At 43.8% G+C, this 16,210-nt stretch overlaps 1 protein-coding gene across 3 annotated transcripts in view; it reads right to left on the reverse strand.

The window, feature by feature from the left end:
• Window positions 1-16,210, reverse strand: part of NKIRAS1 (NFKB inhibitor interacting Ras like 1) — a 48,524-nt gene that overhangs the window by 13,312 nt on the left and 19,002 nt on the right. For 2 of the 3 annotated variants that reach the window (XM_062215271.1, XM_062215252.1), the window contains exon 3: window positions 5,845-6,086. In XM_062215271.1, coding sequence (XP_062071255.1) covers window positions 5,845-6,086 — 242 coding nt within the window. Of the gene's footprint in view, window positions 1-5,844; window positions 6,109-16,210 lie in introns of all 3 variants that reach the window. The other variant, XM_062215261.1, reaches the window with a different exon arrangement.

A 16,210-nucleotide genomic window follows, 5' to 3' on the forward strand; every position in this document is an offset into this window, starting at 1 on the left:
CACATGGGAGGCCCAGATAGAGTTCCTGGCTCCTGGGTTAGGCTTGGCCCAGCCTTGGCCATTTGGGGAGTGAACCAGCAGATGGAAGATCTCTGTCATTATGCCTTTCAAATAAATAAATAAAACCTTTAAAATAAAAAATATCAAAGATTACTCATTATAACAAAGTTCATAATAACAGTGACTGGAAATAAGTAACTTTAGTGTCCATCAATCTGCAGCTGGCTAAGTATGATACATCTGCATCCATACAGTGAATATTGTATCAGTTTTTAAAAAAAGGAATATGAGAACTAATATGGAAAGAACTCTAAGATATGTTAGATGAAAAACAGGAGGTGGAGGACAGTATGCTATCTTATAAGAAAGATATAAACTTTTAGTAATATATAGTCCTATTTGTATTCTTAAACTTCAGAATGATGCTCCCAAAACTAGCAAAGGGTTAAAACATTATTTAAAATATGCACACCTGAATGGAATTGGCATCGTGGTATAGTGGGTTGAGCTACCTACCACCTGCGATGCCATCATCCCATATGGGTGCTAGTTTGTGTCCTAGTTATTCTACTTCCGATCTATCTCCTTGCTAATGTGCCTGGGAAAGCAGCAGAAGATGGCCCAAGTCCTTGGGTTCCTGCACTCACATGGTAGACTCAGAAGAAGCTCCTGGCTTCAGATTGGCCCAGCACTGGTTACTATAGCCATTTGGAAAGTGAACCAGCAGATGGAAGATCTCTATCCCTTTCTCCCTGTAACTCTGCCTTTTAAATAAATTTAAAAAAAAAAAAAGGGCAAGCTTGAGATAGAAGGTCTTTGTGGTTGAGGGTTGAAGGCAACAGGGGGATCCAGACTTGACTATGGTCCTTCTTATGTATCGTTTTCATCTCTTTTTAAAGTTTTATTTATTTATTTATTTATTTTACGAATTATTTATTTGAAGGAGAGTTACAGAAAGAGGTAGAGCTAGAGAGAGGTCTTCCATTCTTCTGGTTCACTCCCCAAATGACCACAATGGCCAGAGCTGAGCTAATCCAAAGTCAGGAGCCAGAAGCTTCTTCCAGGTCTCCCATGCGGGTGCAGGGGCCCAAGGACTTGGGCCATCTTCCACTGCTTTCCCAGGCCACAGCAGAGAGCTGGATCAGAAGAGGGGCAGCCAGGACTCGAACCAGCACCCATATGGGATGCCGGCGCTATAGGCTGGGGCTTTAACCCACTGCACCACACCGCTGGCCCCTAAAGTTTTATTTTTTGAAAGGTAGAGTGACATAGAGAGGCAGAGAGATAGACAAATATATTTCATCCACTAGTTTATTCCCCAAATGCCCCCAACAGACAGGGCTGGGCCAGGCCAAAACCAGAAGACAGGAACTCCATCCAGGTTTCCCACATGCGCAGCAAGAACCCAAGGGTCATCATCTGCTGCCTCCCAGGCACACCAGCACGAAGCTGGATTGGAAGCAGAGGTGGGACTTAATCCAGGCACTTCAACATGGCTTGAGGGCATTCCAGGTGGCAGCCCAGCCCATTGTGACACAACTCTTGACCCTCATTTTCACTTTTGAACCATAACCCTATTCATTTTTTAAGATAACCTCAAAATAGCGCCGGTGCCGCGGCTCAACAGGCTAATCCTCTGCCTTGCGGTGCTGGCACACCGGGTTCTAGTCCCGGTCGGGGTGCCGGATTCTGTCCCGGTTGCCCCTCTTCCAGGCCAGCTCTCTGCTGTGGCCAGGGAGTGCAGTGGAGGATGGCCCAAGTGCTTGGGCCCTGCACCCCATGGGAGACCAGGAGAAGCACCTGGCTTCTGCCTTCGGATCAGCATGGTGCGCCAGCCACGGTGGCCATTGGAGGGTAAACCAATGGCAAAGGAAGACCTTCCTCTCTGTCTCTCTCTCTCTCACTGTCCACTCTGCCTGTCCAAAAAAAAAATAATAATAATAACCTCAAAATAAACAAGTGCAACTTAAGCCGTATCACGTCATGCCTGTGCTCTGAGGCTTCTACCCTCACTGAACATGAAAGCCAGAGGGTGATCCTCATCTCCAACAGCCTCCTAGCCACCTCTGGCCTCCCTGCTCTGTGCTGAACAGGACAGCAAACAGGGGCCTCACCCTCCCTCTCGCCAGCTCTACCGTCCACCTGGAACGTGCTAACTCCAGACACAGCTTAGCCCCGTCCCTCCTCACTTCCTTCAAATCTCTGCTAAGTCACCCGATCAGGGAAGGCTTCCAGATCACCCTGCAGAAAACAGTCCCCTCACTTCACGCACGGCTCTACTTTTCCACACAATGTCACTCTTCATAATGTGTATTTACTTATTGTCCTTCCCTCTGCCTCTGCCCAAGTAGATGCTTTTTGGGAACAGACACTCTTATGTCATTCTCAATAGCTTTCCTTGCCCTTAGAACAATGCCTGGCACACAGCAGTTGGTTAATAAGCATTTGCTGAACTAATGTGCTTTTTTTTTTTTTAAAAAAAAGATGTATTTACTTGAAAGGCAGGGTTATATAGAGAGGGGAATTCAGATATTCCATCTGCTGGTTCACTCTGCAGATGGCCGCAACAGCCACAACTGAGGCATGCCAAAGCCAGGCGCTCCACCTGGTTCTCCCACGTGGGAGCAGAGGCTTCCACACTCGGGCCATCTTCCACTACTTTCCCAGGCACATTAACAGGGAGCTGGATTGGAAGTGGAGCAGCTGGGACTCAAACCAGTGCCCATATTGCATTGCAGGTGGCAGCTCAACCCACTGCACTGGCCCTAACATGGCCCATCACAACCACCTGAGAAAGACACTATGGTCCTCATTTACAGATAAGAAAACGGAGGCAGAGAAGTGAAGAACGAAGCCCAAGGTGGTTTTTTTCATTTGTAACTCTTTCAAATAATAAGCAAAGAGAGAGAGAGGGACGGAGAGACGGGGGGAGGGGAGGGGAGGGAGAGGGAGAGGGAGAGGGAGGGAGGGAGGGGTGGAGAGGGGAAGAGAGAGAGAGAGAAGTCTTCCATCTTCTGGTTCACTGCCCACATGGCTGCAACAGCTAGAGTGGGTCCAGGCCAAAGCCAGGAGCTTTTTCTGGAGTTTCTCATGTGGGTGGCAGGGGCCCAAGCACTCGGCCCATTCTCCACAGGGAGCTGGATCAGAAGTGCTGCAGTCGGGACTCAAACTGGTACCCATACGGATATCAGTGTTGCAAGCGGCAGCTTTACCTGCTATACCACAATGCCAGCTCCAAAGCCAAAGTTTAATTATCAACTGTGAGTGTTCACTTAACAATTCTTTCAACTTTTGGACAGAGAGAGGAATCTAGAGGATATCCCAGAAAATAACTACAGCATTAATCTGTTTGAGGGAAGGATGGAAACAGGTGAGACCTATCTTTCCACAGCTTGCCTTTTTTAACTTCTAAAGACTGAACCTTGTGAATATTTATCTTGAGCAAGTAAGTAAAATACTACAAATATTTAAAGTATCAACACCCCACATGTCCTTCAACAGATAAATGATGAAACCCAGTCTGGAGACCCATCCAAATGGCTGCGTGTATGGGAGCTTCAATTCCTCTGGTGCTGAGTAGCATTCCATGGATCCAGCGGATCGAAGACCTCTCTGTCTCGACCTCTCTCTGTAACTCTGTCTTTCAAATAAATAAAATAAATCTTTTTTTTTTAAAGGAAAGGGTAACATGAGGGGCGCTTGGATGATAGAAAGGTTACCCATCCTGACTGTATCAGCATCCATAGCCCAGTCACATTTTGCAAGAGAGCAGCGACACGCAGAACTTGATAAAAGCTCTATGAATTCTTAAAGCCGCTCATCAACCTACAATAATCTGAAAAGTTCAACATTAAAAAAAAATACAAAAATCTAGGTTAAGATCAGCCAGTCAGTGCTGCTACCCAGCGCATTATATGGTTCTCTAGATGAGGAGGCGTCAACCATGGAAAAGAGCTGAGAGAGTTCCAGGCAGGATAACCAGCATAGAAAAGACTTAACTGAAGAGCAAAATCATCCAACTGGAAGAACAGGAACGAGGCCAGTGCTGCTGGGATACAGCAAGAGAGGAGCAGAATGCCGCAAAGAAAAGGATAAGCATGGAGCTGGGTAAATGGCACAGCAAGTTAAGCCACCACTTGGGACACTCGTATCCCTTTAACAGACTGCCAGGATCAAGCCCCATCTCCACTTCCACTCCAGCTTCCTGCTAATGTACCTGGGAGGCAGATGATGGCCCAAGTACCTGGGTCCCTGCCACCCACATCAGAGACCCAGATGGAGTTCCTGGCTCTTGGCTTCAGACTGGCCCAGCTCTGGCTGCCCCAGGCATTTGGGAATGAGCCAGCTGATGGAAGACAGATCTCAATCTCTGTCTCTTGTGTGCTCTTTCAAAAAAAAAAAAAAAAAAAAAAGCTAGGTATGGACCAGTCCATTCAAGCCTTTAGGGACCACAGTAAAGTACATGAATCTTGGTTTTAAGTGGTAAATTGGTAGAATACCATATTTATAACTATTTTTTGTTTTGTAAGCCTGAAGATAAGAATGCTATTTAGGGATACACATTTGGCCACTGGTGCAGTGTTAAAGATAATGGAGGGGCCAGTGTGTGGCACAGAGGGTAAAGCTGCCGCCTTCAGTGCCAGTACCCCATATGGGTGCCGGTTTGAGTCCCGACTGCTCCATTTCCAATCCAACTCTCTACTGTGGCCAGAGAAAGCAATAGCAAATGGCCCAAGTCCTTGGGCCCCTGCACCCACATGGGAGACCTGGAAGAAGGTCCAGGCGCCTGGCTTTGGATCAGCCCAGCTCCGGCCATTGCAGCCATTTGGAGAGTGAACCAGCAGATGGAAGATATCTCTCTCTCTCTCTCTCTCTCACTCTGCCTCTCTGCCTTTCAAATAAATAAATCCTAAAAAAAAAAAAGATACCAGGATGCCCATATCATAGTGCTTGGGTTCAAGTTCTGTCTCTGTTTCTGATTTCAGCTTCTTGTGCATCCTGGGAGGCTACAGATAATAGCTCAAGTAGTTGGGTCTCTGCCACCTACCTGGAAGACCTAGATTGAGTTCCTGGCTTCTGGCTTCAGCTTGGCCCAGCCCCAGTATTGCAGGCATTTGGGGAGTAAATCAGCAGTTGGGAGATATCTGTCTCTGTTTCTCTCTTTTACATAAATTAAAAGAACATTTTTAAAAAAATCCTATTTAGGGGTCAGTACTGTGGCACAGTGGGTTATGCCACCACCTGCAGTGCCGGCATCCATGTGGGCACTGGTTTGAGTCCCCACTGCTCCACTTCTGATCCTGTTCCCTGATAATGTGCCTGGGAAAGCTGCAGGAGATGGTCCAAAGTCCTTTGGCCCCAAAACACCATGTGGGAGATCCAGAAAAAGCTCCTGGCTCCTGGTTTCAGCCTGGCCTAGCCCTGGCTGTTGTGGCCATTTGGGGAGTGAACCAGCAGATGGAAGATCTGTCTCTCTTTCCCCTCTCCTTCTGTAACTCTGCCTTTCAAATAAATAAATAAAATAAATATTTTTAAAAATCTATTTAACCACAGAGACAATAAAAAAAAATAAGGAAACAGTGATCCCAAACAACATGAGCTCTTTAGTTACTTGAGATATGGAATCATTAAAATTCAACTTTGGTAACAAGCAAAAGGCAGAAAATCAAATGCCTGTCCTAACTGAACTCAGTCCTATATTTCCTGAACTACAACAAAAAAACTATGTTTTTAGATACTAAGAATACAATTTAGTAGTTTTTAAATATTTAAACGACCCAAAGTCCATGCTATAATTCAGATTGTATTCTAAGCCATATTTGGTGTTTTCAACATCATACTCACCTCTTTTTTGTCTTTGAACTTATCGATTTCTTTCTTCAGAAGCTCCACCCTTTGAAAGGACTCCAAGTTATTCACGCTGTATACAAGAACAAAGCCATCAGCAAAGGAAAAATAATGTTTTGGCAGCTCCACGCCTTCCTGTAGGCCTCTGGTGTCATAAAGGTGTAACTGCTCCTTCACGCCCCGGTCCGTTTCCACGGAAGCCATATACACATCTTCCATTGTTTCACAATCTTCCATCCCTGGGATGAAGAAGAAGTTATTCTTTTTGGATAAGCCACTGTTAATACCTTAGTATTTTACTGGTCTACAGAAGTCGGTTTTCGCGGTTCCTTGTTTACCACCTACAGTAATATTTTTATTTTATTAAATTCTTCAAAATGAATATGTGTTAATAATATATGGACAAAGTGCATTTTAAAAATATTTCTTCTGCATAAAATAATAGTAATAAAAATTTGGCAATTAGATTTATTATTTTAAAAATAACTATTATTGAGCTTAACACCTAAATTGGAAAGTTAAAGGCCGATTTAAAAAGTAAAGCACTTTTTTCTGCAGCATACCAAGGACAGGATCTGGGAGAAATTGGCTGTTTTCTCTATACCTCTATTTCCAGGACCTGTTTAAGCTACTGAAAAATGTACAAACCAGTCTGGGGCTGAGCACCAGGCCTTCAGTTCTATATGGGCTCTTCCGTGTGAATGTCCTGCAAGCACTTCAGACAGACTACACTCGTCTTCCCTCCCCACACCTGCAGTGCCAGCATCCCAAATGGGCACCAGTTTGAGTCCCAGCTGCTCCATTTCCTATCCAGCTCTCTGCTATGGCCTGGGAAAGCAGTGGAAGATTGCCCAAGTGCTTGGGCCCCTGCACCCTCGTGGGAGACCCAGAAGAAGCTTCTGGCTCCTGGCTTCAGATCAGCCCAGCTCTGGCCATTACAGCCATTTGGTGAATGAACCAGTGGATGGAAGATCTCTCTCTCTCTCTCTCTGCCTCTCTGTAACTCGGCCTTTCAAATAAATAAGTAAATCTTTTAAAAGAAAATGCATTTTACAATCATGTTGTTCCACTTCTGCAGGTTTTATCTCCAACTATTCTAAGTTCCTTGAGTCAAAACCATTCTGTGTACACAGCAGATACCAAATAATCCTTTGTTGATAAAGGAATTAAGTGCAGCAGACCAGCACTTTGAATTTTAATGAATAGTGCGGAGGTATACAACAAGGTAGGTGTGCTACAGTCCCAGAAACCACCTTCATATGTAGAACATGCTAAACCAAAACCACAACTGTACTGTTGTAATTCCCTAAACAACCCAGATACTGTGGAATGATAGGTTCCAGATGCCTTACACGAAATGTCCATAAGTATTAGATTAAAAATAATCACGTAATAATATACAGATTGGATCAAGAGAAACCAAAAACTTCCTTTTGTCAGCATACATCTTTACATTAAGTAGCGTGTTCAGTGTTTAGTAAGGGAAGATTATTCTTAAATTTGATTATGTGTGAGTCTGTGTCATCTTGTCATTAAATTAAGCCTTGAGGAAATTCAAGGTTATTCTAATAAGACACAAACTTTCACGCTTTAATTCCAAAGGAATTTAAAAGCAAAAACTACTAAAGTCTCATGTTTTATCCACCAAAAACCAGTCTGGTTACCCAAGCCCTAACCCCTTCACTGAACTCAGACCCTTGGATATTTTGTTAGTCTACAGATCAACGGAAGTTACCAATTTCCTTCAACTCTCTAGATCTGCTCTCCCACAGTGGGTATGATTCCACAGCAAAAGCGTGGCAAGTCAGTGGCATGTCCACAAACACACTGAGTGCTGGATTGCCCCCTACTCCCAAAACTTTGGCAGCCAGCCTTCACCGCCACAAAGAATCTGAGGGATCTAGCCAATGGAAAAAGGAAAAGTCCTAAATGCACTGACACCCCGGGTTCCCAAACGCCCCAGCCAAATCATCTCAGTGACTCTCAGAGTCAGGAACACTATCCATGTGCTTAGAGCTTCCCTCAGCTTTTTGGTCTCCATTCTTTACTGTGAGCAGATAACAAAAGTTCACCAGACCCCTGAGCAAACACAGAGGCCGAAAATCAGAAAACAGCACATGAGAGCAAGACAGGTGTTTGGTGTAGCGGTTAAGACACCTCTCGGGATGCCCACATCCTATATCAGAGAGCCTGGTTCTGCATTCAATTCCAGCTTCCTCTCAGCCCTGGGAGGCAGCCAGTTGTCACCCAAGTACTTGGGTCATTGTTGCCCATAAGGGAGATCCAGGCTGAGTTCCAGAATCCTGACTTCATCCTAACCCTACCCCAGCTGTTTCAGGCATTTGGGGAGTGCACCAGTGGGTGGTAGATTTGTCCTCTCTGCTTTTCCAATAAATAAAAATATTAATTTTTTAAAAGAATACCTCAGAAGAAACAGGCTATACAAAAACCAAAATGACCATTACCTAGTATTATACAAAGAGACAAGACTGCACCTGTAGAACAAGGGCAGTATATTATATAAAAACACAACAGAAGAACTGGAAAATAAAAATAAGGAAACCTCTCAAAAAACAAAGCAAAAATATTGAGATGGAAGAGAAGAGGACCAATCCATGACATCCAGCATCCAAACACAGAGTCCCAGAAAAAGCAGACAGACAAGGGAGGCCATAAATTAAATAATCCAGAACTGAACAAGCATTTCCCTATTGAAAGGGCCCAAAGACTGCCTAGTAGAAAGGATGAAAACAGACCAATTCTAGAACACCATAATTCTGAAATTTCAGAACACTGACATCTCTGTCCATCTATGTTGCTACAATAAAAATACCACAGCCCAGGTAACTGGTAAACAACAGAATCTGCTTCACAGTGCTGGAGACTGGCAAGTCCAAGATCGAGGAGGCAGCAGGATTGGGTGTCTGCCGCGGACCTAGTCTCCCGTTCCAAGATGGCAGCTTCCTGCTGCGTTCTCTGGAAGGGTCCAACATGTCCTCACATAGTGGAAGAGAGGGAGACGTTAACCTCCTTACAAGGAGCTAATCCTGTTTGTGAGGACAGAGCTCGAATGACTTCATTGCCTTCCAAAGGCCACACCTCTTAACACTACTGCATTGAGGATTCATTTTAACATTGACTTTGAAGGGCACAACACCATCATTCAAATCGCAGCAACTGGGAACAAAGAGAACCAGCAACATTTCTACACAGTAAGCATCAAGAATCCTAATGCCTCCAAGATTCCTCAAAGCAGCACAAGAAGAAGACAACAGAATCTGGTAAAGCTGAAATACTTTGTACAAACCTATGAAGTGGCAAATTCACTCTGGACTTTTCCCCCAGATTTTCTCACCTAATAGTTAAGGCCACAAGATGCACAATTTCACTTTCCAAGGCTTCAGCTACACACGGCCATCCCAGTCTGAAAATGCTACATGGAAAATTTCAGAAATAAATAATTCATAAGTTTTAAATAGCTTTTATTACAGTAAGTTGTTAATTCTATATTTCTATAATATTATTGTTCATCCCCTTACTATGCCTAGTTTATAAGTTAATTTGATCAGAGGCATGTACATATAAGAAAAAAACTGTACATACAGAGTTTGGTACTATCCATGTTTTCCAACATTCAGTGGAAGTCTTGGAACATACTCACTATTTCAGGGAAGAATCCTCTACAAGACTGTTTGTAGCAGCATTATTTCTAAAAGCCTCAAATGGAAGCAACCCAAGCATTCATGAAGATAGGAGAGAGAACCTCAGGTATTTTCATCCAATACCATACTATTTAGCAATGAAAGTTAGCAAACCACAACTACTCAATAAAATGGATGAATAAAACAAATACGTTCGTGAAAGGAGCCAGACACTGGAGAATGATCCTTTTCATGTAGTCTGTAATAGGCAAAAATACACGATACCATTTAATGAAAAAAGACATAGGTGGCAAAACTATAAAGAATAGAAAGGAAGAGTTTGGGGCTGGCATGGTGCTGTGGTAGTCTGGGCCTCCGCATGCAGCACCGGAATCCCTCGTGGGTGCTGGTTTTGTGCCCCGGTGCTCTGCTTCCGATCCAGCTACCTGCTGATGGCCTGGGAAAACAATGGAGGATGGCCCAGGTGTTTGGGCCCATGCACCTACGTGGGAGACCTGGAGGAAGCTCCTGGCTCCTGGCTTCAGATCAGCCCAGCTCCAGCCGTTGCAGCCATTTGGGCAGTGAACCAGGGGATGGAAGACCTCTCTGTCTGTCCTTCCCTCTGTAATTGCCTCTCAAGTAAATAAATACATCTTTAAAAAAACAAAGAAAGAAAAGAGAAAGGAACAGTAAACCAAAAGTCAAGGGAAGGACCAGGTTGACATGGGGAGCCAAATAAATGCTGGTTTGGTTTATAATTATTTGTTAAATCATACATGAATTTTATATGAATTTTATATACTCTTCCATATATGAATAATACATTTTATAATTTTTAAAAGGAGGAAAAGATGACAATGGAGCAATGTTATCAAAATTTTTCTAAAAGAATGCTCCAGAACCTCAAACTTTTTGAGTATCATGTCAGTGCTCAAGAAAGTCTCAGATTTTAAAGTACTTGACATTTCAGGTTTTCAGATTAGGGATGATCAACCAGTAGAATCTTTTCAAATATTCCAAAATCCAAAAAACTCAAATCTTTGACACACTGGTCCCAAGAACTTGAAAAAGGATACTCTAACAGAATTTTCAACCTATGGTTCCAGGCTCATCAAAATTATAATTCAAGCGAGTGTAAAATTAGACATTCACAAACATGTGAAGTCTCAAAGAAATGTATCACCTTTGTGATTTTGTTTTTGTTTTTTTTTTTTAGGAAATTACATGGGTCTTCAAAAGGTTCATAGAAATATGTATTATGAAAATACTATGGATTGTGGGCCAGTGCTGCCCTGCGCCTTCAGGGCGCGTGGCCATGCTTCTCGGCCTACATGCTCCTCCATGTGGCTGGCTCCTGGTACACAGTATGAACTCAGATTTCACTTCCTCTTTTAGATAGGACCCTCACTCTCCTATGTATTTCTCCCACTGAATAAAAAGCTTAAAAACTTAGAAAAAAAAGAAAAACTATGCATAGATTTCAAAAATTGTGTACACCAAAATAAATTTTTTAAACGATTTATGTATTTATTTATTATTTATTTGAAAAGCAGAAGGCCGGCACTGTGGCTCAACAGGCTAATCCTCCGCCTTGCCACGCTGGCACAACGGGTTCTAGTCCCGGTCGGGGCACCGATCCTGTCCCGGTTGCCCCTCTTCCAGGCCAGCTCTCTGCTGTGGCCAGGGAGTGCAGTGGAGGATGGCCCAAGTGCTTGGGCCCTGCACCCCATGGGAGACCAGGAGAAGCACCTGGCTCCTGCCTTCGGATCAGCATGGTACGCCGGCCGCGGTGGCCATTAGAGGGTGAACCAACGGCAAAGGAAGACCTTTCTCTCTGTCTCTCTCTCTCTCACTGTCCACTCTGCCTGTCAAAAAAAAAAAAAAAAAAAAAGCAGAGTTACAAAGAGAGAGAGGGGTAAAGGCAGAGAAAAAGAGAGAGAGAGAGATCGGTTGGTCTTCCATTTGCCAGTTCACTCCCCAAATGGTCTCAACAGCCAGAACTAAGCTGAGCAGAAACCAAGAGCCAGGAGCTTCTTCCATTTCTCCCATGCAGATACAGGGGCCCAAGGACTTGTGTCATCTTCTACTGCTTTCCCAGGCCATAGCAGAGAGATGGACTGGAAGTGGAGCAGCTGGGACTTGAACCGGCACCCATAAAGAATCAGGAAAGTGAAAAGGCAACCAACAGAATGGGAGAAATTATTTGCAAACTATGCTACTGATAAAGGATTAATGGCACACCGGGTTCTAGTCCCGGTCGGGGCACCGATCCTGTCCCGGTTGCCCCTCTTCCAGGCCAGCTCTCTGCAGTGGCCAGGGAGTGCAGTGGAGGATGGCCCAATGCTTGGGCCCTGCACCCCATGGGAGACCAGGATAGGCACCTGGCTCCTGCCATCGGAACGGCGCAGTGCGCCGGCTGCAGCGCGCCTACTGCGGCGGCCATTGGAGGGTGAACCAACGGCAAAAAGGAAGACCTTTCTCTCTGTCTCCCTCTACTGTCCACTCTGCCTGTCAAAAATTAAAAAAAAATAAATAAAAAATAACCAGAATCTACAAAGAGGTCAAGATACTCTACAACAACAAAACAACCAACCCAGTTAAGAGATGGGCCAAGGACTTAGACATTTTCCAAAAGAGGAAATCCAAAAGGCCAATAGACACATGAAAAAATGTTCAGGATCACTAGTCATCAGGGAAATGCAAATCAAATCCACAATGAAGTTTCACCTCACCCCGGTTAGAATGAATGGCTTTCATACAGAAATCAACAAACAACAGATGCTGGCGAGGATGTGGGGAAAAGGCACACTAATCTACCGTTGGTAGGAATGCAAACTGGTAAAGCCACTATGGAAGACAGGTTGGAGATTCCTCAGAAATCTGAATATAACCCTACAATATAACCCAACCATCTCCTCGGAATTTACCCAAGGGAAAAGACATCAGCAAATAAAAGAGTTATCTGCACCTCCATGTTTATTGTAACGCAATTCACAATAGCTAAGACATAGAATCAACCTAAATGCCTGTCAACGGAAGACTGGATAAAGAAATTATGGGATATGTACTACATGGAATACTACACAGCATTTTAAAAAATCCGGTCATTTGCAACAAAATGGAGGAATCTGGAAATCATTCTTAGTGAAATAAGTCAGTCCCAAAGGGACAAATACCGCATGTTCTCCCTGATCTGTAGCAACTAACAGAGCACCTAAAAGGAAACCTGAAGAAGTGAAACTGACACTATGAGAAGTAATGACTTGAACAGCCCATGTCTTGACTGTAGAGGAACAGTTTATTATTTTATTATTTTCTACTTAATATCATTGGTTGATATTAGAACTTATACTAGGTATAAATCCAATTTATGTATATAAATCCAATTGAAAATAGATTCCAGTAACAAATAAGAGTGAGAATAAGAGAGGGAGGAGCTGTACAGTTCAGCACACATTCCCATGGACTTACCCCTAAAGGTAAAGCTAAAAACTTGAGACTCCAAAGCCCATTAAGCTGGGTGGTACTAATGCCATCTTATGTGTTAAAGTGATCATATTAAGTGTGTAATTGTTCATATAGATAGGATTAAGTGTCAAAGAGATCACATAAATAAGACCAACTGTCTGCTAATAACAATAGATAGAATTAAAAAGGAGAGAATGATCCAACTTGAGAAGCAGGCCACACAGCAGACTCATAGAGAATGATAAACACCCTAAATAGAACTCTGACCTCAGAATCAACTCTTAAGGCATTTAGATCTGGCTGAAAATACCATGAGAGCATTTCAGGCATGGAAAGCCAAGACTTTGCAGCAAAAAATGACCTACATGAAGGATCTCTGTGTGTGAGATCCCAGTGGAAAGAAGGGGCCAGCAAGAAGGAGGTACTTTTCTCTGGAGGAAGGAGAGAACTTCCACTTTGCTTATGGCCCTGTCTAAATACTGACAGGGACTCAAAATACTTTTGTGGACTCAAAAGGCTTCCATAGCCTTGGCAGCTCATGTCAAGAGCTATGTCATAAATAAAAGTGCCATAAATAAGAGTGTCAATTGTTAAACCAACAATAGGAGTCACTGTGCACTTATTCCTTAATGAATTGTACTATGAGAATTAACAGTAAAACTTGTTTTCAAACAGTACTTTATACTTGTGTGTCTCTATGGATGCAAACTGTGGAAATCTTTGTTTAGTATAGAGTTGGTCTTCTGTATATAAAGTAAAAACAAATCTTAATAAAAATGGGATGGAAGAGGGAGCAGGAGGTGGGAAGGGAAGGAGATGGGTAGGCAGGTATGGGGGTGGGGGAAGAATCACTATATTCCTAAGCTATACCTATGAAATTTGTATTCATTAAATAAAAGCTTAAAAAATCAAGCTGCAGAAGGAAAAAAAAATAAAAAGCAAAAGATCACAAAAACACCATGCTACTCAGTTGACGATATGCACATAACCCTACAGCTCTCAAAACATGGGCTTTAGACCCTGTTAAGTCTCCTTTCAGGGATCCACAGTGGCAAAACTAATTTCATAATAATTACTAAGATATTTTTTCCACTAAGTGTTGACATTTGCACTGAAGGTGCGAAAGTTCTGTGGTGGACTGCTGGCAGCTTTGTACAAATCAACGCAATGGCACCAAGTATATTAGCAGTCATTACATTCTTCATCATCATGTTTTTCCAAGTTTCATTTAAGAATATCCTTGATAGGGGCTGGCGCTCTGGCACAGCAGGTTAAAGCCCTGGCCTGAAGCGCTGGCATCCCATATGGGCGCTGGTTCTAGTCCCGGCTGCTCCTCTTCTGATCCAGCTCTCTGCCATGGCCTGGGAAAGCAGTGGAGGATGGCCCAAGTCCTTGGGGCCGCTGCATCCACGTGGGAGACCCGAAGAAAGCTCCTGGCTACTGGCTTCAGATCGGCACAGCTCTGGCTGTTGTGGCCATCTGGGGAGTGAACCAGTAGATGGAAGACCTCTCTCTCTGTCTCTACCTCTCTCTGTAACTGTGTCTTTCAAATACATAAAATAAATCTTAAAAAAAAAAAAAAGAATATCCTTGATAAAGCAGTATAAATTCTAAATATACTAAATTTCATCTCTGAGTACACATCTTTGTAATACTCTGTTGGATTAAATGGGAAGTATGCACAAAGCATTTCTGCATACAAAAATTGTAATTACCTTTAAAAAATTTTCTTATGTTTGAGTTGCAGGCTGAACTAACCATTGTGTCCAAGTTTGTTTATTTTAATTTATTTGAGAGGCAGAGAGAGACGGGGGGTGGGAGTGGGGGGGGGGAGGAGTAGAAGAGAGAAACAGAGACAAAGAGAGCACAGGGGGAAGGAGAACAGAGGGAGAGAGACAGAAATCTCCCACATGCTGGTTCACTCCCAAAATGCCCCCATACAACTAGGGCTGAGCTATGCCAAACATATGAGCCAGGAACTCAATCTGGGTCTCCCACACAGGTGGCAGAGACCCATCTACTTGAGCCATCACCTGCTGCCTCCCAGGATACATAAACACTAGCAGGAAGTTGGAATCAGGAGGGGAGTTGAGACTCAAACTCAGGCACTCTAATATGGGATGTGGGCATCCCAAACAGCATCTTAAACACAATGCCAAACACCTTGCCCCTCCTCCCTCCACTGCTACCATTTTTTAAAGAATAAAAGGGGCAGGTGTTGTGGTATAATGGGTTAAGCCGCTGCTTGGGATGCCTGCATTCCATATCATTTTTCCTATGATATAGCCCATCTCCCCTACAGATCTACATTTCAGCTAATCTGCACCCTGGGAGGCAGCAGATGACGACTCAGGACTTGGGTCCATGCCACACACGGGAGACTGGATGGAGTTCTTGGCTCCTGGCTTGGAGCTAGCACAGCACTGGCATACATTTGAGGGAGTGTAGCAGCAGCAGGAAGAACTCTCTGCCACTCTGCCTTTCATACGAATAAAAGTAACTTTAAAAACAAACAAACAAACAAACAAAAAAAAAAACCAGAATGTACAGCCTGCCAGTCGCAGGTGCACAATCAGCCATCCTCGATTTCAAAGTCCCAGAGACCCTTGAGCCAGGCCTTGGTGCCTGAGGGTTTGAGGGTTAATATTTTCCCAAGTCCCTCAGCCTTGTCCCGCATATCTCAGAGTGCTCCTCTGCTCATCAAAAGCCTTCCTCGGAAACCACTGGGCTGTCGGCATTCAATTTTAGACTCAGTTACATCACTGGCTATCCTGGTTCTTAGTCGGCTTGCACATAGCATGTGCAATTCTTAGGCTCCATAATCAGTAATTGCTACATAAGGGATATACAATTGAAAGTATACGGGGCCAGAGCTATGGCATGGTAGGTTATACCTCTGCCTGCAGAGACAGGATCACATATGGGCTCCAATTGTGAGTCCTGGCTGCGATGCTTCCAGTCCAGCTCTCTGCTGATGGCCTTGGGAAAGCAGCGAAGGATGGCCTAAGTGCTTGGGCCCCTGCGTCCAGGAGGGAGACCCAGAGGAAGTTCCTGGCTCCTGGCTCCAGATCAGTCCAGCTCCAGCTGTTGCGGCAATCTGGGAGTCAACAAGTGGATGGACGACCTCTCCCTTTCTCTCTACCTCTCTGTAACTCTTTCTTTCAAATACATAAATCATTAAAAAAAAAATAAAGTACAAGACAGAGAGGTGAGATTTTATTGTAACAGCGTACAAAACACTGATAGGATTTCAG

Source organism: Lepus europaeus, chromosome 2 (assembly GCF_033115175.1).
Source record: "Lepus europaeus isolate LE1 chromosome 2, mLepTim1.pri, whole genome shotgun sequence".
NCBI classification, from domain to species: Eukaryota; Metazoa; Chordata; class Mammalia; order Lagomorpha; family Leporidae; genus Lepus; species Lepus europaeus.